The sequence below is a fragment of the Schistocerca piceifrons genome, chromosome 9 (assembly GCF_021461385.2).
Source record: "Schistocerca piceifrons isolate TAMUIC-IGC-003096 chromosome 9, iqSchPice1.1, whole genome shotgun sequence".
Taxonomy (NCBI): domain Eukaryota; kingdom Metazoa; phylum Arthropoda; class Insecta; order Orthoptera; family Acrididae; genus Schistocerca; species Schistocerca piceifrons.
The window spans coordinates 86,886,456-86,909,358 of NC_060146.1; the positions used below are offsets into that span (position 1 = coordinate 86,886,456).

General features: G+C 40.9%; 1 protein-coding gene across 2 annotated transcripts in view; it reads right to left on the reverse strand.

The window, feature by feature from the left end:
* The window catches only part of LOC124716937 (breast cancer metastasis-suppressor 1-like protein-A), an 80,008-nt gene that overhangs the window by 40,005 nt on the left and 17,100 nt on the right, over positions 1–22,903 (reverse strand). For both annotated transcript variants that reach the window (XM_047243518.1, XM_047243519.1), the window contains exons 2-4: positions 19,857–20,000; positions 19,601–19,691; positions 3,321–3,528 (exon numbers count right to left, since the gene is read on the reverse strand). In XM_047243518.1, coding sequence (XP_047099474.1) covers positions 3,321–3,528; positions 19,601–19,691; positions 19,857–20,000 — 443 coding nt within the window. The remainder of the gene's footprint in view (positions 1–3,320; positions 3,529–19,600; positions 19,692–19,856; positions 20,001–22,903) is intronic.

The window sequence follows — 22,903 nt, forward strand, 5'->3', positions numbered from 1 at the left end:
AATATAAACTGAGAAAAGTCATACTATGAGGGACATCTAGAAAGCTTTGTACAAAAACACAAATACACATATTTCAATGAAACATACAGGAACAGCAGCATAGGTATTACATCATTTTGTCAAATAATCACCTTTTACTTCAATGCATTTTATCAATCTCCATTATAGATATCTCCCACCAAATCCTTAAACCGCATCTCCACTTCGATTTTCATCTCCTCATTGTCAGAAAAGTGTTTTCCACCCACATATTTCTTCAATTTAGGAAATACATGATAGTCAATAGGCATGTGATTTGAACTGTAAGGTATGTGGTTTAAAATATTCCAACACAATGAGGTCAATAATTCTTGCACTGCTCGAGTTGAGTGCAGTCTGGCATTGTCATGAAAGAGGCAGACTCCCTGTGTCAGCATTCCATGTTGTTTGCTATGTATGGATCTGTGGAGTTTCTTTAGGGTCTCACAATATCAAGCAAAGCTGACTGCTTTGCTCCTCGGCAAGAATTCGACAAGCAGAACCCCTTATTTGTCCCAGAAAACAGTTGCCAGGCTTTTCGAGCTGACTCCTGAGTTTTGAATCTTTTTGTTGAAGGGGAATGAGTGTGGTGTCACTGCACTAACTGTCATTTATTCTGTGGGGTAAGGTTGTAAACATGTCATTCCTGTCACTATGGAGCCAGGAAAGTCCTTCGACACTTGCAAAACCACTAGTCAAATCTGTCAAATTGCATAGGACTGTCATTCGTTGCCGTCAGATAGAGATCATGCTATGTCATATTGAATTTATGCACTAAAATATGCAGTGTTCTTTTATCTCCACAAATTGTTATGGAAGATGCAATACAGATATTATTAGAAGAAGTATTTTCAATTATTTAGTAGAAAACTACAACCATATCAAAGTTTCCAGATTCCAGCACAAGAACAACTGCAAAGAAGTAGTAGCCCAAAACTTATTTAATATACATGATTTTATGATAACAGTAAATCAAAAAGCAGCCGTCCTGAGTTGGAAGACATCAATATTCTCAATCAGTAATAACTTAGACATTCAAAAAAACTAATAGGAACATTGACCTCCATTATTTCCTGTATCATCTAAAGCTTAATGATATTTTTGTTACAAGCTTATCCAGAAAATAGAAATGAAGTGCAGAGAGCAGATTACAGATCTGAGAAGATTTGAGAATTCAGATTTGTGAGAATGAGTACATAGATTTTTTATGTTATTATTTACTTTTTAATGTTTCTGCCCTACTGGACTATACAATGTTCAACAAAGGCCATTTTCAGAGTTCTGTTTCAGCTTTTTTCTTTGTGTCCCTGTCAATTTCATTCCATCAGAATGGACTCATATGAGCAAGTTCTTCTGGTCTTCTTGAGTTTTTCTGCTATGCCAATTGCCAATTTTTCAATTCTCTGCTTAAAATTCATCATCGAGTTGTCTTATTTCCCTAGAATTTTGGACTGATTTTTTCATATCCAAATATATATTACTATATTTTTCAATTTCTCTATTTGCTGTAAGTCGATACATTCCTCCTTCAATATTTTTTGAATCTGAAATTTTTCCAGTACTTTTTGTGCTCCCTTTTTGATTTCTTGTGTCTCTCTTTCAGTTTAAAATGAGTGTTAAGTTAAAACAGATCAATCTCCTGAATCATTTTGAGCTGTGAAACACTCTTTATTTTACTGTATTTACTTCCTAGAATTTTTGTTGCCAGATATACACTTTTTTTTGCAAATGGCATTCATTCTTTATAAAGTTACATTTGTTTTTGTGTTGTTTGAATGTCCTGGCATCATGTATTGTATTCTGAAGGAGAAACTCAAGAGTGATTTGTAACAAAATGACTCAGAAAATTTTCTTCCGCCAATGAAGAGTTCAACTCCTCCCAGAGCATATGAAACTTCCTGGAGTTTTTAAGAATTCCTTAGGATTTCCAGTAAATTTGATTTCCATGTTTTCCTGATATTCCAAGTTTTATAGACAAGTTGCCACATTGCCAGTTAATGCTCTGGCAAAGGAAAGCAATTCTCAGTAACTTAGGTGTATGCTATAATGAGAATTGTTACTATGCAGTTTGTACAAGAACTGTAAGGGTAAAATAAGAATGCAAGACAGAGAACTGAGAACTCAGATTAAAAAGTGCGTAAGACAGAACAGTCTTTCCTCTTACTGTTCCATGTGTGTACAGAGTAAGCAATGATGAAAATAAAAGATAGTGGGATTAAAACTCAACAAGAAAGAGTATCAATGATAAGATCTGATGATGACATTGCGATCCTCAGAAAATGTCGTGTGACTAGGGCCTCCCATCGGGTAAACCATTCGCCGGGTGCAAGTCTTTCGATTTGATGCCACTTCGGAAACTTGTGCGTCGATGGGGATGAAATGATGATGATGATGATTAGGACAACGCGACACCCAGTTGCTGAGCGGAGAAAATCTCTGACTCAGCTGGGAGTCAAACGCGGGCCCTTAGGATTGACATTTTGTCACGCTGGCCACTCAGGTACTGGGAGCAGTCCTCAGTGAAAGTGATGAACAATTACATGACATGTTGAATGGAATGCACAGTGTAATGAGTACAATTTATGGATGGAGAGTAAACGGAAGAAAGACTAAACTGAAGAATAGCAGAAACGAAATTAATCATAAATTTAACACAAAACTTGGGGGATCAAGATGTAGAGGAAGTGAAGGAATTCTCTTACTACGGAAGCAAAGTAACAAATGATGGAATAAGAAAAGAGAACATAAGAAACAGATCAGAACAAAAAAGAGAGCGGTCCTGGCCAAAAGAAGTCTGCCAGTATCAAATATTTGCCACATTTAACGAAGACATTTCTGAGAATCTACATCCAGACCAAAGAACCGTACAGAAGCGATTTATAAAATATGGAAAAACCAGAAAAAAAAGAGAATTGGAGCCTTTCAGATATATTGCTACAGAAGGATGTTTTAAAGAAGTTGGACTGATAAAATAAGAAATGAGGAGGAACATCAGGAAAACGCTGAAAATGAGAGGGACATATTTTAAGACATCAGGGAATCACTTTTGTGGCACTAGAGGGAGCAGTAGATGGTAAAAATTATGGGGGGGGGAGGGGGGAGGGGGAGATTAGAATTTATACAAGAAACAACTGTAGATGATGGGTATGTGAAGGAGATGAAGTTGTGGTGGGCTGCATCAAATATCAAATCAGTCAGAGAATAAGAAGAAGAAGAAGAAGAAGAAAGGAAGAGGAAGAGGAAGAGAGAGAGAGAGAGAGAGAGAGAGAGAGAGAGAGAGAGAGGAAGGCTTTGTGTCGCACCTCGAGGTTCTGCTGTGCGGCGAGCTCCTCGGCGTCGAACTTGTTCTGGATGTTGGCGAGGCGCAGCTCACGCAGGATGCCCGCCACCTCGGTGCGCACACGCATGTTCTGCTGCAGCTGTTCCAGCGGCTGCAGGTACTCCTGGGCGCGTCCGCTGCGCACCTCCGACAGCTTCGTGTCCACCTGCGTGACGCGCTCGCGGTACAGCCTGCGACACACCCCTCGCCCGATCACATCTGCAGCTCCGGTCTGGCCGTAAATTTTTTGAAGGGAACTCAAAGGAGGGAGTGAGGGATGTAGGACGGTCACGAGGTAATCTGTCTAGCACACTGGGGCACTGGATTCAGTTTATTAGAAATGTTCAGAAATGTAAAATGTTGCTATCGTATTGGGTGCCCCATTTATCTTGACCATCCCAAATATCTTTTTGTTCAGAATTGTAATTAAAAATGTATCAAAAAATGTTATTTAGCTACCAGTGGACATTAACTGGTATGACTGAGTTTCTTGTAACTTTATTTATTACAAAGGTACGAATAACAATATATTTTTTCAACAGTGAACTTGTCCACTTGTTAGAGTTGACGCTAAACAAATAGAAACATGAGAAAAATGCACCCCGGTCATTCAGCTGAATGTGTGTGTGAGTGCAATGTACAGTGATGAAGAGAAGACAGAAATGTTATGCACGTATGGAGAATGTAAGTTAGCAGAAAATAACTGCAGCTACATTTTAGTTACGAGATAACCGGTTTCGACAGTCTTATGCTGCCATCATCTGATCTTATGCCAAGTAACATTATACAAAGTCAAAGGATAAAATGTGCTCTCCACGTATACGTATCTAGATAAAAATTGTATCAATAAATTGCACACAGTCGATAAAATCTTCGTACCGTCCACACGTATCGGTGTCGAATGTGACTCTCCCGAGCTCGTTGCACGGCGTTACTGCCCCATTACCTCCTGATATTGCACCTGTCAGCATTCTAGTCCCTGCACACACTGCCAGGCAGCTCCTCTCCCCCTCCTCCCCTCCCACTACTATCCCTTTCTCTTCCTCTCCCCCTCCAGACCACTGCTTGCAACCTGTGTGACAATTGCATTCTGGCCCCAGCTGCAGGAGTTAGCGGACGTGTGAGCTCGAGGTATGCTCGCTCGTATGTACGAATGGTGTGAATTTCTCTTTTGCTGATGAGGCTGTGGCCAAAAGGTTTGTGTATGTATCTTTTAATTGTGCCTGTCTGCAACTTTACTGTCTTCTTTACGGTAAGTAACACTCTCATCATTTCCTACATTGTTGGAATCACACAACTTCTACATACAAGCAGACATACTTGAATGTGTTATACAGATTAGTATCTGCCTGTGCCTATACTGCTATGCATACTAGGCATGTATTGTGGGCTGCCACCTCTCCTGGAGGATGTGCACAAGCAGCTCCACACATCCATGGCGTACAGTGGCGCCGACCTCACTGACAGGCAGTATTGCAGTACAGAGTACTGTAGTTGGGGAACCACTTTCTTACGCTGTGCCATGTGAGGAAGGAGTACAGTGTGACAACAACTTTGACTGCGAGTGTAATGTGTTCAAAGATTTGGAGGTCATCACCCCCGTGCAACAGTACACCTCCCCACACCGTAACACCTGGACGACCAAAACAATCACGGTGAACAACACTGTAAGTCAGACTGCCATTTGGCCCCAAAAATGGTTTCTGAATAACAGTCTGGCACATAGTTTTAATCTGCCAGGAATATTCAAAACACTCTATGGCAATTCTCTTGGCTGTGGCTCTGCCATTTCTTTTTCCTTTCTCAGAAGTGCCAGTCCACTAAGGTGTGCTCGAAAGCCTCTGTGAACTGTAGAAGGTGGGAGAAAGATACTGGCTGAAGTGAAGCTGTCAGGGTGGGTCACTATTTGTCCCAGACAGCTAGGCAAGTTTCTAAATCTACGTCCCATTCTTGCAAGTAGTTTTAATTTGCCAGGGAGTTTCAACCACAAAATGCTTTCCAGAGAGCTGCTGATGCCTGATATTTGCAGAATTCTTGGAATGAAAACAAATTTTAGCCCTTTATCATCCAGATCAAAGTGCTCAAATTTTTGCTTCTACCATGAAAATGTTTTAAACTGCACAGTTCTTGAGCACGAGAGTTACGTAATGCTAGTGTCGGTAAACAAACGCATAATTAGAAAATGAGAGAACTGCCTCAGGTGTATATAGCAACGCAAAGTCAGTGATACCTTAGAGTCCGAGGAGTGGATGCTCCGAGACTGCAGTGTACATCATGTCAAAACCATTCAGTGTATCCATATCCATCAACAGCCTGTGGTCAATGATACTGAGTGTGTTCGGAAAATAATGTACATGCTATTGCAAAAAAAGTACCCCTTGTGCATCTACATTTTTTTTTTCTAGCAGGTTTTACTAGGCACAGTATGTGTCCTGGAGTGCCTCAATGGAAACCTCATTTGGAGTAGTTGGCACAGCAGGTTAGATCACATCAGTGCCATCAAAACAGTGTCCTATGAGGGTGGTTGTGATCCTCAGAAACAAAAAGCGGATGCCACATAGGGACTGTAAGGGTGTTGCAGCAGCATTGTGAACTCACGCTTCACCGAGAAACCACGGAGTGATGTGGCCGGGAGTGTTGTCACAATGGAGCATCCAGGTAGCATCCGTCTCCTTCAGGACCCGAAGGACTATTTTTCTCCATCTTTCAAGAACATCCACCGTGTAGGCAGTGTTGACAGTATGTCCTGCGGGTCTGGGTCACACCCTTAATGTCAAAAAGGATGGCATAATGCTCACCATCGAAACTCGGTGTCAACTTTCATTCACAGCACATCCAGAAATATATTGTTTATGAAAAAGTGAAAACTGTAAAAAATTTATAATACCTTACATTTATGACGGAAAACTAAGATCAGTGATTAGATCATAAGGCTGGACTCAAAATAAGAAAATACACCAATGATCCTAAACATTGTAACCACTACCCTTCCTTCCCCCAGGGATCAAATGCTGGCTGGTGGCATTGTGGGCATGTGACAAAAAGTAAGGAAAATAAATAAGTGCAGCACAGATGAATGGGGAATCACTGTAGTGATGACACGGGGTGCAGACTGGGAAACCCACTGACATAAGCAACTCTGACGAGGGCAGCTTCTTACGACCTGGCATCCAGGAACGAGCGTATAGGAAATGGCGAAGTTAGTCAGCTGTTCTCGTGCTACTGTCGTGATCATCTGCAGAAAGTAGCTGAAGGATGATGAAACCACTAGTACGTGAAAGGTGTCACATGTCCAAGTTTCATCAGAGAATGTGGAGGTCAGAAGCTTGCCCCCAGTGTTAAGCAGGACAGGTGGTAATCTGTGACAGATATGATGACAGAGTACAATGTTGGAGCTGGTGCAAGCGTTTTGGAGCACACTGTTCAGTACACATTGTTAAATGTGGGGATCTGCAGTGGATGGCCCTCCTCACGTGTTCCCACGTCGACTGAACTGAATCGTCAAATACGATTGCAGTGGGTACGGGATCATCAGGATTGGACTGTGGATCAACGCAAACATCTCACCGGGTCAGAGGAATTAAATTTCTTTTTTTGCCAGGTCGATGGCAGCGTCCAGAAATGCTATGGGGAACAATGATCTGAGCGTCCACGGGACCAACAGTAGTATTAGAGGCACTGCGACAGCTATGGGCCGACTGAAAATTACTGCAGACAACTCGAGCCCCTTCATTCACGTTTTCATGCCTGACAGTGATTACATCTTCAGGAAGGATAAATGTCCATGTCACAAGGCCACAATTGCAATACAGCAGTTTGAAGAGCACGGCAGTGAACTTGTGTCGATGTCTCGGCCGCCAAATTTATCTGACCTGAAACTATCAGGCTCTACAATAGCACCCACATATGGACGGCCCATAATTTATAGGAATTGCCTAGTTTCTGTGGAGACATCTGGTGCCATGTACCTCTGGAAACCTGCTAATGTCTTGTAAAATCCAAACACAATCACTGCTGTATTACATTTGAAAGGTCAACTAATACACTATTAAGCAGAGAGTCATACTGTTTTGGTTGGTCAGGATATTTCTATAGTCAGTTAATCAAAATTACACAACCATTGTACAATTTATCTAACACCTGTGGTGTAATATCTTTACCCTCTATGTGAATGGCTCAGAAGTTATGTAGGTCGGCCGGACCAAACGGCGAGTTCATCAGTCCTATCGGATCAGGGAAGGATGGGAGGAAATCGGCCATGCCCTTTCAAAGGAACCATCCCCGCATTCACTTGAAGCAATTTAGGAAAATCACAGAAAACCTAAATCAGAATAGCCAGTTGCAGTTTTGAAGCGTCATCCTCCCGAATGTGAAGCCAGTGTGCTAACCACTGCGCATCCTCACTCGGTAGAAACTAAGTAATACACGATACAGTTACACTAAAGTGACCACCAGCTGTGTTCGACATCAATGTGCAATAACCACTCACAGACCACAGATGGCAGCACAAGCAGTGGAGATTATATAAAGCCTGTTCCTTGGGGTGAGGAGTTGCAGAAAACAGTGCAGTCGTCGTCATAATGTGGAAATGGAGTGACTTATCTGACATCCTAAAGGACACAATTATTGACTTGCAGGCCAAGGCTAGAAACATTTCCGAAACAGCTCAGTTTGTAAAATGTTTGCATGCTGCTATGGTTAAAGTATACCACAAATGGCAAAATGGTTCTATCCACAACCAACACCAAGGCAACTGTGGTACACCACAGGCCACAGACAATAAGCATGAACGAAAGCGTCAGACATGTGTACGAGTCAATATGTGTGCAACTGTTAAACAATAGATGGCCCAAATGAACCGAGGGGCTACCGACAGTGTCTCCTCGATAACCGTTGCTGCAAACGGGCCTCTGCAGCAGGTGCCCGATTCGTAATACATCTGTGCCGACTGCCGTTCATCAGTGACAAAGGCTGGAATTTGTACAGCAACTGGACATCCACTGAATAGTGAGAGGTGGCCTTTTCAGACGAATTACATTTTACGTTCCATCAGACAGACAGACAGCTGTTAGCGTGTACGGAGTAAAACTTCTAAAGCAAACAACTTGCAAACAACAAGGAGCTTTATGGTATGGGTTATGTTTTTGTGGTATTTTTTTGACAGCATCTACCAGCAGCACAGTGCAACTTGTCACATAGCTCACACTGTACATGCGTGGTTCCAAGAGCACTAGGGTGAGTTTACCTACTCCCCTGGCCACAAAAGCCCCGGAATTACATCTAATCAAGACAACCTAAATCGTGCCACAGATCCTCTACTGAGAAACACAGTGCAGCTGGCTGCAGTGCACTGGAGTCAGCACGGCCCCGCATCCTTGTGGTCACCTTCCAGAACCTCAATGACGCTCTTCATGTATGTCTCACACTGCAAAAGGTGGTTGTTCACGCTTTTGCTAGGTGGTCACATTAATGTGACTGGATAGTAAATATATATAAAGCCGTCATGGATTCACTCGTTCCTGATATTTTCACATTCATGTGAGAAGAGAAAGTACATCTGATGATTAAAATAAGGACACTAGCAAACATGGAAATAAAACAGAGATTTCTCAGAAGAAGCCGTTAAAAACTTGATATTACAGGGATACAGAATGACTGACCAAAACGTACTTTCAGGGGTAAATTCCTATTACTGCATATCTACAAATACTAATCTAAGCTTTAGAAACATGCAAATTTCTTCTTCAGGGTGGAGAGAGGGATTAGCTGCGGAAAGCAGAAAAGGGGGCCAAGTTTACTCAGATTCTAAGTTGATAGGAAGTAACTTGTTGTTGAAGGGGAAAGTGACTGAAAGAGGGAGGTCTGTATGACATGACCCCCCCCCCCCCCCCCACACACAAAAAAAACTGCCTTTCTAGCCTCCTCTAATCATTCCTTTTTTTCCTCTCTGAAAAATGATCACACAACCCCCAACAGCTGGGATTAGTATTTTCAACTTTTAAGTTTTTCTGCTGGGGGCACAAAGAATTTTGGTTTTGCTTCCCAAAAGTAAGTAGTGACCACCCATTAAGTTTCCTCAACTGAATTTTCCCTTTGACAAAATTAAAAACTGAAGGCACTTTTCTGTTTATGAGGGTGAATAAAAGAGTCTTGTACCCTATTCATCTTCAACAAAAAGAAAAGAAAAAAAAAAAATTAAGCAATCAAATAACCAGATAATACTTTCAACAAGGCAGGATACACTCGGGCAGACATAGCGGTTATCTATTGCAGAGGAAAGATAGCTGGTGAGCTTGAGTTGCTTGTATTGTTTTAAGAGCAAAAGGCATTAACATTTTCTATTAGGAATAAGCAGAAATAAGTGGAATGAAAGGGGGGCAGCTTGGCACCATCCTTAATACTACCCCCACGAATGGAAAGTGGTGTACACCTAATGTTTCATTCCCAGGGTCTAGGCATTTCAGATCTACATCTACATACATACTCTTCAAGTTGCCATACAGGGCATGGCGGAGAATACCCTGTACTACTGCCAGTCATTCATTTCCTGTTCCACTTGAAAAAATAGACTGAATATGCCAATATATGAAAATGGTTCAAATGGCTCTAAGCACTACGGGACTTAACATCTAAGGATATCAGTCCCCTAGACTTAGAACTACATAAACCTAACCAACCTAAGGGCATTACCCACGGACTGAAGTGCCTAGTACCGCTCGGCCACCGCAGCCGGCTGCCAATACATGAGCCCTGATTTATCCCAAGTTTGCGGTCATTACGTGAGATGTACATTAAAAAAGTAGAATCATTCTCCAGCCTGTCACAAATGTCAGTTCTTGAACCTTTCTTCATAGTGTTTTGTTAAAGAGACTGTCTTCTGCCCTGTGTGCTGACCAAACCTATTGGCTACAAATCTACTATCACACTCCCGAATTGCTTCGGTGTCTTCCTTTAATTCAGTCTGGTGGGGATCCCAAACACTTGAGCAGTACTCAAAAATGGGTCAGAAATATGTTCTATATGCAATCTTCTTTATAGATGATCTACACTTTTTTTAGAATTCTCCCAATAAACTGACAATATGACTTCTGTAAAACTGAACTTATGTCATTTTGCAACATTATGCCTAGATATGCCATTAGAACTACTGACGGCCTTGGGAGAGCCAGTCCTGACAAAACTCTACCATCTGATGAGCAAGATGTATGAGACAGGTGAAATTCCCTCAGACTTCAAGAAGAATATAACAATTCCAATCCCAAATAAAGCAGGTGTTGACAGATGTGAAAATTACCGAACTATCAGTTTAATAAGTCACAACTGCAAAATACTAACGCAAATTCTTTACAGACGAATGGAAAAATTGGTAGAAGCCAACCTCGAGGAAGATCAGTTTGGATTCCGTAGAAATGTTGGAACACGTGAGGCAAGACTGACCTTACAACTTATCTTAGAAGAAAGATTAAGGAAAGGCAAACCTACATTTCTACCATTTGTAGACTTAGAGAAAGCTTTTGACAATGTTGACTAGAATACTCTCTTTCAAATTCTAAAGGTGGCAGGGGTAAAATACAGGGAGCGAAAGGCTATTTACAATTTGTACAGAAACCAGATGGCAGTTATAAGAGTCGAGGGGTATGAAAGGGAAGCAGTGGTTGGGAAGGGAGTGAGACACGGTTGTAGCTTCTCCCCGATGTTATTCAATCTGTATATTGAGCAAGCAGTAAAGGAAACAAAAGAAAAATTCGGAGTAGGTATTAAAATCCATGAAGAAGAAATAAAAACTTTGAGGTTCGCCGATGACATTGTAATTCTGTCAGAGACAGCAAAGGACTTGGAAGAGCAGTTGAACGGAATGGACAGTGACTTGAAAGGAGGATATAAGATGAACATCAACAAAAGCAAAACGAGGATAATGGAATGTAGTCGAATTAAGTCGGGTGATGCTGAGGGAATTAGATTACGAAATGAGACACTGAAAGTAGTAAAGGAGTTTTGCTATTTGGGGAGCAAAATAACTGATGATGGTCGAAGTACAGAGGATATAAAAAGTAGACTGGCAATGGCAAGGAAAGTGTTTCTGAAAAAGAGAAATTTGTTAACATCGAGTATAGATTTAAGTGTCAGGAAGTCGTTTCTGAAAGTATTTGTATGGAGTGTAGCCAGTATGGAAGTGAAACATGGACGATAAATAGTTTGGACAAGAAGAGAATAGAAGCTTTCGAAATGTGGTGCTACAGAAGAATGCTGAAGATTAGATGGGTAGATCACATAACTAATGAGGAGGTATTGAATAGAATTGGGGAGAAGAGGAGCTTGTGGCACAACTTGACAAGAAGAAGGAACCGGTTGGTAGGACATGTTCTGAGGCATCAAGGGATCACAAATTTAGCATTGGAGGGCAGCGTGGAGGGTAAAAATCGTAGAGGGAGACCAAGAGATGAATACACTAAGCAGATTCAGAAGGATGTAGGTTGCAGTAAGTAGCGGGAGATGAAGAAGCTTGCACAGGATAGAGTAGCATGGAGAGCTGCATCAAACCAGTCTCAGGACGGAAGGCCACAACAACAACAATGCCTAGATATTTAACGAAGATGTCTGTCATGCAGAACACCACTAATACTGTACTCATACAGTACAGCACTTATCTGCATTAACTTCCATTTTTCCCACATTTAAAGCAAGCTACCATTCATTACACCAAACAATAATTCTATCCAAGTCACCCTGCATTACAGTCACTCACCGATGACTCTTTCCCACATGCTACAGTGCCATTAGGAAACCACTGCAGACTGCTGCTCACCCTGTCAGACTGTTTATGTATCTAGAGAACAAGAGCAGTACTATCACTGGGGCACTCCTGACAGCAATGTGGAGAGAGACTTTTGCACACGAGCCCCCGACATGAAAAGGTGTTAGGGTTATGAGGGACCATTTTGTTCTTCCATATGATAAAACCCTGACTCCAGAGGCAAACAGAACCACAGCCTGACTGCAGCATTTCTGATGGGGTCTGCTAGAAAAGCACCATACAACCCAGATCGCATTGCAGCTGAAGTCTAATACAGCAGCATTGTCAGCCAGGCCATTACTCCTCTGTGGCACATGGGTTAGTGATGCATTTGTTTACATAGTTAATTATAGCTCAGCTGAGAAAAGAGGAACTTCATTTTGAGTGGCAAAAAAATTTGATCTTCTCTGCAGATTATTTGTAATTATGCTGGGTCATGTAAGGTTGCCCGGAACTACTGCCACCAACGTTTCCATTTTTTCCACTGTTTTGGAATCAAAGTTGTGGTAACAGACTTATCTGCAGCACAGATTGAATCCAGGCTTGGATGAAAAGTGATCTGTTTGTCAGTTACCGAAGCAATGAGTATTATGTCTAACTAAGAACATTTTAATGCAATAGTGTTCAATAGGTGAAATAAAATTTCTTTTCCTTTTGTTTCCATTTATGTACTTTCAGTTGAGAAGCCATTTTCAAATGTATGCGTAAGGACAGCCCATCCGAACAGCCATTAAATTACACATACAATAGTTTAATCATGCACTGTTGGCCACATTATCAAACTTCACAATCAAAGGTAAACAACAATTGTACCTCATACAACAGTTATCCAGTGTAACCTTCAGAATTGCACAGGCATATGAAGGGTACAGCTGGAACTATATGGCTAATGGAAACAAAACATGGAAAATTTCAGTTCATCCAACGAGAGCCGATGTGGTAAAATGTTACCGCCCAGACAATTTTTTGTGTCTGTGGATCCTTTTGCAACTCTTTCTTCTTCAACAACCATTCCAAGCTTCCTGGGTCAGGTTGTGAACCAATAGCCTCTGTTATTGTCTGACTCTATATCATACCTCTCCTTTTTTAAGTATATCTTCTGGGTTCGTCTCCCATTCTCATCATATGTCACCACTTCAGCTTTGTCGTTTCTACCTTGTCCTGAAGTGTTGATATTCATTTCCATTCTCAGATCTCCTCATTTCTTATTCTATCTCTCTTGACTTGTCTTTGACATCTCTTAAGAATTTTATCTTTGCTGCCTGCACTCAGCTCTCTTCCACTCTTTTAACAGTCCATGAACTAGCTACATATGATAGAATAGGTTCATCATAAATTCACTACAGAATGGAGTCCATACCTGCCACAGTAGTACAAGTTTATACGCCAGCTGAAGAAAGTGAAGAAAAGTATCATCACTACCACTTGGTTTAAGAATAGTAGAAGAAGGCTGTATACATTGAAGAAACCCAGACACTGGAAGGTTTCACACTAATTATATAATTATAAGACAGAGATTTCAGAACCAGGTTTTAAAAAGGAAGACATTTCCAGAGGCAGATGTGGACTCTGACAACAGTTTACTGATTATGAGCTACAGATTAAAATGATGAAATTACGGAGATGGGATCTGGATAAGTTTAAAGAATCAGAGGTTGTTGAGAGTTTCAGAGGGAGCATTAGGCAATGATTGACTAGAACAGGGGAAAGGGATTCAGCAGAAGACAAATTGGTAGCTTTGGGAGAAGATATAGAGAAGGCAGCAGATGATCAAACGTGTAAAAAGACAAGCCCTAGCAGAAATCCTTGAAAAATGCATGAGACTGAATTTATGCAATGAAAGGAGAAAATACAAAAATGCAGCAAATGAAGCAGGCAAAAGGGAATACAAATGTCTAAAAAATGAGATTGACAGTATGTGCAAAATGTATAAGCAGGGATGGATAGAGAACAAATGAAACGATCAGAAGCTTTCTTAACTAGGGGAAAGATAGATACCATCTACATGAAAATTAAAGAGGCTCTTGGAGTAAAGAGAAGCAGCTGTACGAATATTGAGAGCTAAGATGGAAAACCAGTCCTAAGCAAAGAAGGGAAAGCTGAATGATGGAAGGAGTATGCTGTGGTGTGCGCACTGTAAGACCTTCGGTACACACACCATCAGATTATTTGACCTGTCGCTCTAATGAAGTACGCGAGTGTCGGAAATATGTCTCATGGTCTTATCATGGCGTGTTTATCTTCTGCCGTTAGGTCAGACGATGGAAATGCCACTTGCACACTTAGAGTAGCAGACTGACGGTGACCAATTTTAAACAGAACTTGATTAATTTTCACACACATTTATTAAAATAGTAACAAGCATAAACCCTACGTAACTTGATTCTGGGTGCTATTTACAATTGACAATCTGAAGTTCCTTTGGTCTTACTATGTTAATCTTATTCTCACATATCTCTGATACTTGACAAAGTGTCTATTCATTTATCTTCATGGCTATGTACAGAAATACGGTAATCTTATTAGGCGCAGACTGAAACTTGACTATAGACTGGTACAGACTAATGCAGACTGGTACAGACTGGTGCAGACAAATGCATACTGGTGCAGACAAATGCAGACTGACTAATCGGAGGTCTGTACACTCGTTATAATACCTTGCACGTTCAGGTATCATTGCGTGAGTGTGATCCGCGAGGAGAAAAGGTTCTACGTTAGCAGCAATCTCATTGGCTGCGTTACACATTAATACGCGGATCGGCGGAAGCAGAATTTGGTCCGTCTCTAAGGCAGCGCCATCACGTAGTGCGGAGACGGAAGAGAGCTGCACCTGCGCTGTTGTGCTCAGCGGGACGCACTCTACTGGGAAAGTTGTGTATGCGCTGACTACGCGGAACTATGTACACAACATATACAGAGGATCTGTACAAAAGAGATTAACTTAAAAGCAATATTATAGAAATGGAAGATGATGTAGAAGAAGATGAGCTGGAAGACATGATACTGCGAGAAGAATCTGACAGGACAATGAAATACCTAAGTCAAAACTAGGCCCTAAGAGTTGACGACATTCTGGCAGAACTACTGATAGCCTTGGGAGAGCCAGCCACAACAAAACTCTTCCATCTGGTGTGCAAAGTGTATGAGACAGGCAAAATACCCTCAGACTTCAAGAATAATCTAATAATTCCAGTTCCAAATACAACAGGTGCTAAGAGCTGTGGATATTACTGAACTATTCCTTTAATAAGTTATGGCTGGAAAATGCTAACACAAATTCTTCACAGAAGAATGAGAGAACTTGTAGAAGCCAACCTCGGGGAAGATCAGTTTGGATTCTGAAGAAATTTAAGAGCACTTGAGGCAATACTGACCCTATGACTTATCTTAGAAGGCAGGTTAAGGAAAGGCAAACCCACAGATATAGCATTTGCAGATTTATAGTAAGCTTTTGACAATGCCGACTGAAATATTCCGTTTGAAATTCTTAAGGTGGTAGGGATGAAACACAGGGAGCGAAACACTATTTACAAAATGTTCAAATGTTTGTAAAATCTTATGGGACTTAACTGCTAAGGTTATCAGTCCCTAAGTTTACACACTACTTAACCTAAATTATCCTAAGGACAAAAATACACACACCCATGCCCGAAGGAGGACTCGAACCTCCGCCGGAACCAGCCGCACAGTCCACGACTGCAGCGCCTTAGACCGCTCGGCTAATCCCGTGCGGCCACTATTTACAACTTCTACATAATAAGCCAGGTGGCTGTTATAGAGTCGAAAGGCGTGAAAGGGGAAGCAGTGGTTGAGAAGTGAATGAGACACTCAATATGCTGAGCAAGCAGTAAAGGAAACAAAAGAAAAATCTGGATTAGAAATTAAAGTTCAGAAAGAATAAATAAAATCTTTGAGGTTTGCCGATGACATTGTAATTCTGTCAGAGACAGCAAAGGACTTGGAAGATCATTTCAATAGAACAGATGGCATCTTGAAACAAGGATATAAGATGAACACCAACAAAAGGAACACAAGGATAATGGAATGTAATTGAATTAAAGCAGATGGTGTCACGGAAATTACATTAGGAAACCAGAAACTTCAAGTAGTAGATGAGTTTTGCTATGTGTGCAGCAAAATAAATGATGGTGGCTCAAGCAGAGAGAATATAAATAAAATGTAGGATGTCAATGGCAAAAAAAGCATTTTCAAAGAGAAATTTGTTAATATTGAAAACAGATTTAAGTGTCAGGAAATCTCTTCTGAAAGTATTTCCATGGAGTGTAGCCATGTATGGAACTGAAACATGGATGATAAACAGTTCAGACAAGAAGAAAATAGAGGTTTTGAAATGTGGTGCTGCAGAAGCATGCTGATGATTAGATGAGTAGTTGTGTAACTAATGAGGACATACTAAACAGAATTGGGGAGGAAAGAAATTTGTGGCACAACTTGAGTAGAAGAAGGGATCGGTTGATAGGACACATTCTGCGACACCAAGGGATCTTAAATTTAGTACTGGAGGGAAGAGAGAGAGAGAGAGAGAGAGAGAGAGTGTGTGTGTGTGTGTGTGTGTGTGTGTGTGTGTGTGTGTGTGTGTGTGTGTGTGTGTGTGTAGGGGGAGGGGGGTGGGTTAAAATCATAATGGGAGACCAAGAGATGAATACAGTAGGTGGATTCAAAATGATGTAGGTTGCAATAGTTATTCAGAGATGATGAGGCTTGCACAGAATAGAGCAGCATAGAGAAGTGCATCAAACCAGTCACTGGACTGAAGTCTGCAGCAACACATTTATTTTTTAAATTTTTTAACATTCATTTGTCACATCTCTGTTCCACAGAACACTATTTACGCTCTGGGAGAAGATGTTTGCTTCTTGTATTCTTTTCCAAATTTCCTTGGCCATCTTTCCATCATTGGTGATCACACTTCTTAACCACTTGAAACATGAAACTTTACTTCCAAAATTTTTCCATTCAATCTTATCTTCACCATTGTTACCACTACTGTTTTGTTTCTCTCTGTGCTTATTCCCATCCCAACTCTGTTTTCTGCCACTTGGTCCCACACATCTAATTGCCTTTGGAATTTCATTTCATACTCATACCGAATCATTACGTCATTTGAAAACAACTTCAAGTGGTGACAATACTGTGAAACACTTGATAAAGGTACTACCCCTGATGTAGACTGATAACTCAACTGTTCCTTTGTGTTTGGTAAATGAAAAGATTTCTGGTGAGAGTGAGATTTATTTCCAGAGTAAACTGCAATGCAAGAGCAGATGCACACTCAACTGCACAAATTATCCAAATTAGCAGTGAGGTGGGACAAATGTTGAACTGCGGAGTTGAATCAACTTAAAATACTGATCCTATTTTAATTCCATTGCAAGTCTTAATGTGGTTGAAAATTAGAATGGATAAAGACTTTTTGATTCATCCTCATAACTGCCTTCATCTTCTATTGTATTTAATTAATACAGGGTGGCGCACAAAATGTGTTACCATTTTGTTTTTGAATATAAACTTTATTGTCAAAACAATCTGAAAGGAACATATACTACAACGAAGAGCCGTCCATGGAGATTTGTTCTAACTCAGCACATGCTCAATATGTCCACCATTTTGTTTCCTAACTTCCTTAAAACGAACACTGAAGTTAGTGATTACCCTATGGCACATGTCTTCCATAATTTCACTGCAAGCTTGAAGAATAAGTCTTCTGAGCTCCATTAAATCACGTGGACATTTTGGGAAAATTTTTTCCTTTAGGTACCGCCAAAGAAAAGAGTCACATGGACTGAGGTCTGGACTACTCGGGCGCCAATTTTGTCCGTCATTGAAGCGACCTGGAAACCTGAGTGAAATGATCCGCATGTCGAAATGCTCATGTAAAAAAACTAACACAGTGTTTGCAGTATGTGGCCTTGCTCCATCTCGCATGAACCACTGCGTGTTGAAGGGCAAGGCAGTAGCAAGAAGCTGTGGAATGAAGCTATTGCGAAGCATGGTCAAATAACGCTCACTGTTCACAGTTTCTTCAAAGAAAAAAAAGAGTCCAATAAGTCCGTGACTGGAAATTACTGCCCACACTGTAATCCTCGGAGCATAATGTTGTCGTTCATGAAGCACTTGTGGGTTTTCAGTGGCCCAAAAGCATACATTTTGTTTGCGCCTCTTATGAAAACCAAACGTTGTTGAGAGTTTCTTCCGTATCCTCCGCCCACTGAGCAAACAGTAGTCTCTGCTGCTTGTGTTCTTCAGTGAGCTTCTGTGCACAGGTCATCTTGTATGGGTACATACGGAGGTCACTTTTAAGAATGTGTTGAACGGAGCATCTGGATATTCCCAGTTACACTGCTCCCTTTCTACAGGATTTCCCGGGACTTCTCTGTATAGCAACTCGTACCGCTTCAATATTCTCCGGTGAACAAAAAGGCTTCGGCCGACGTCGCTTCACTTCCAATACTGTTCCTTCCTGTACAAATTTATTGTACAACCTGTGGATGGTCTTCTTGCAAGGGACCCATTGTGTGTCAAACTGTTGTCGAAAATGCCTCTGAGTCACAACAGGGCTTTTCATTTCGTGAAAAAGTAAGACAATTGCAGATCGTTGCTGTGTCATCAGTCTTCCATTATCAGCCATTGCTGCTTACTAGTCTCCTAGTGGCAGTATCGTGAATTACACGTCATTTCGTAACTCATTTGTTTTTCCAAGCTCTGCTGGTACTGCTGTAGAGATCCCAGTGGGATATCTAATGTGTGTCGTAAATTGTGAAAGAAACAATTGGTAACACATTTCGTGAGGCACCCTGTATTTAACTCATCTGATCATGGAGTGATAATGTTATGTACCTGGACAGATGAAAAAATCTACTCACCAAGCGGCGGCAGGGGAACGCACACAAAAGGATTGAACTTTCACAAGCTTTGGAGCCAGTGACTCCTCCTTCTGGCAGAGGAGTTGATTGGAAAGGAAGAGGGGTGAAGGAAAAGGACTGGAGAGATTTAGGGAATGGGGTACAGTTCAGAAAAGTCACCCAGAACCCCGGGTCAGGGAAGACTTACTGGACGGGATGAGAAGGAAAGACTACTCCTCATCCCGGTCGGTAAGCCTCCCCCCACCTGGGGTCCTGGGTAACTTTTCTAAGCTGTACCCCTTTCCCTAAACCTCTCCAGTCCTTTTCCTTCACCCCTCTTCCTTCCCCTTCAACTCTTTTGCCAGAAGAAGGAGCCACTGACTCCAAAAGCTTGTGAAAGTTCAACCCTTTTGTGTGTGTTCCCCTGCCGCCGCTTGGTGAGTAGATTTTTTTATCTGTCCATTTACATTATATTATCAATAATTGATTATTTTTGTGATCATGGAATGAGCTCAACATGACAGGAAATCACAATTTCCAAACAGCAATAAGCTATTTTTGTGTTATGCAGATTTAAATTTTCTAGAGTAATATGAATTTACTGACTGTTCACGAAGGAGACTAAACTGCCTCTCAAGATCTACTAAGTTTTCCATGCATTCAGTTCGTCTTCTTTCACACTCTTCTTCATCCATTTCTGTAAAACACAAGAAAGTAACAAAAATTCATCAGTATTGTCCTCTAACTGAACAATGTCAAGCATAGATTAAACAAAAGTTAATGCCTATGACACCTGGTGCTACCTGTAACCACACAAATCACATCTTAATGTGAAATATGCCACAAAATACATTCCCCTTACCTGAACTGTCATCTGTGTCAGTGGCCGCATCACTCGTCTCGCTGGTGGAGCTAGACTTGTCCGTCTCTCCGGACTCGTGTTCCATCTCTTCTCCATCACTGTCCTCCCGATCTTCTTTAATAATCTTTGCACTTTTATCCTGACCTGTAAAATGTAAAGGCATTAGTGTAATAAGGTTACATAAAAATGAATATATATATGTGTGTGTGTGTGTGTGTGTGTGTGTGTGTGTGTGTGTGTGTGCGTGCCTTCTGAGAAAGAAATTAAACAGTTATTGATAATATAATGTAAATGGATAGATAAAAGATCTTAACACCAAGTGGCAGCAGGGGAACACACACATGAAAGGGTTTAACTTTTACGAGCTTTCGGAGCCACTTCTGGCAGAAGAGTTGAAGGGGAAGGAAGAGGGGTGAAGGAAAAGGACTGGAAAGGTATACTATCAGACATGATTAACACCATACACATTTCTGAGCTTCTTTTCATCTTTAATGTGAAAAAAATAAACTACAAAAAATTGTAACCTTTAGCAAACTTCAAAATTATGTTTTGAAAATACAAATACTCACAGAAAGTTAACTGTCTTAACAAATGATGAAGTGGAAAGACAGCTAACTGTCAGCTATGGCATAAATGCCTGAAATTTTTAAACTATCAAAATATTTCTACATAAAGATGAGAGATTCTGAAATTCCTATGATTCTTTATACATTATTTCCTCTAAAACCCTTGGCATCTTGAATATTTTAAAAATTGCATGGTACTTTATTTGGTCATTGTACTGAAGGAAGGTACAGTCACAGAAGGCAAAATTTGTAGTAAAAAATTTTAAGAAGTTTTTATTTTAGACCAAAAAATCATGGACACTTAAAAATTTCGATTGATTGGTGATGTGGAGTAAATGAAATGCAAAACTGGTATATCACAGTCAAAGCAACTAATTTACCGCCTTATAAGTGAGTGACAAAACAATTGTTCATTTTGTTCAAGCAGTTTATAAAAAAAACACATACAGAAAATAGTTTTGTGCAGAGGAACCTCGCACAATTCATTCCAGAATCTTACTCATGCTGAAAAGCACTCATTAAGCAAAACAATTTGTTTTATATACATTAATGTAAAATATAATAATGCATTCCATGCAGAAATACAGTATTATGTACTTCTTTATCCACAATACATAACTAATACTTTTTTTATTAGGAAGCTATGCATAGTCATTTGTTTCTGCTGACACTTCAACACTTGGCGGAAATGCGACACAGGATTGTCTTCAAATAAAACGGTGATGTGCGTAGCCACTGCTTTATTGGGGTGGTGATTTTCAATGTATGGTGGAAATGATTCACATGTTTTCAGCATTTGCTGTTGCTGCCACTTTCTCCTCCTCCTCTGAAGAACCCCTCTGCACAATTTCCTGTTGTGAAACAAACTGCAACTCCATAAGCTCTTTGGTGGTTATTTCTCGGCTGAGATATTCCAAAAACTCATTGATATCACTGTTATCCACTTTTAGTCCCATGTTTTTGGCCAAAGACACTATATCGTTGACTACAGGCTCCACAGGTACTGGCTCACATGCCTCAGAGTCACATTCATCAACACCCTCTGGCCAAAGCTTCTTCCAAGCAGAAGTGAGAATTCTCTTGGTAACCCCTTCCCACATCTTTTATCTATCCATTTACATTATATTATCAATAACTGTTTAATTTCTTTCTCAGAAGGCACGCACACACACACACACACACACACACACACACACACACACATCTTGACACAGGCAACTACGTTGAAGTGAAATTTCCAAAATCTCTGAAAGTGAGACTGTTAGCTTCAGTCAACTGAAAGCAATGCTTGAAGAGTGTTTTAGTGTAGAGCTTCTTAAAGTTAGAACTAATCTGCTGGTCCACAAGCTGGAGTAATGGAGTGGAGTTGGGTGTTGGGAGGCAGAACTTGGATGTTGATGAATTGAAATTCTTCAAGAAGGTGGTCTTGTTGGTCTGGAGAATGGGCAGGAGTGTTGTCCATAACAAGCAAGACATGGAGTGGCAGATTCACCTCAACAGATATTTTTCATTAAAGGACCAAACAAATCATTGATCCAATCACAAAAAAGATCACACGTCACCCAAGTCTTGTTTGTTGGACCTCCAAACAACATTTAACCTGTTCTTCTGGACTTTACACTACTTGAAGGCTCGTGGAATTTCCGAATGGTAAACAAGCGATGGATTAACTTTCAAATCACCGCTTGTACTGGCACAGAATAGCAGTGTGAGACGGTCTTTCATTGGCTTGTGACCAGGCAATGCATTCTCCTCTACTGTTATACAGGTATCGCCACAATTAAAAACTTATTGCGACGGATAATCCTCAGAATCTACGAGCATCTATAAGTTCCTGAAGATGTTCTCTGTTGCCTTTGTGTCAGAGCTGGCTGCTTTGCTGTGCCTCACAACACTGTGGATGCTGGTTCTTCTCTTAATCTTCTTGAACCACCCACGGCTTCCCCTAAACACTTCTTCCACCACTGATGATCCTGGCATCATCTTAACGAGATAGGCAAACATCATTCTCACCTTATCACAAATGATATTCTCGTTAATAACGTTGCCTTGCAGTCGCTTTTCATTTATTAATATAAGGAGCAACCTTTCGACATTGTCTAGAATACAAGGCAGTTGTTTAGCTACTCTTGTGCCTTGCTATAGACAATAATGATGACTTACGATACGTGAAGATCACGTCTGTATATGTGAGTGTATAACTATTATTTAGTTTTTATTTGTAACCTAGTATATATAGCCTCCTCCCCCCACGAACCATGGACCTTGCCGTTAGTGGGGAGGCTTGCGTGCCTCAGCGATACAGGTAGCCGTACTGTAGGTGCAACCACAATGTAGGGGTATCTGTTGAGAGGCCAGACAAACATGTGGTTCCTGAAGAGGGGCAGCAGCCTTTTCAGTAGTTGCAGGGGCAACAGTCTGGATGATTGACTGATCTGGCCTTGTAACATTAACCAAAATGCCCTTGCAGTGCTGGTACTG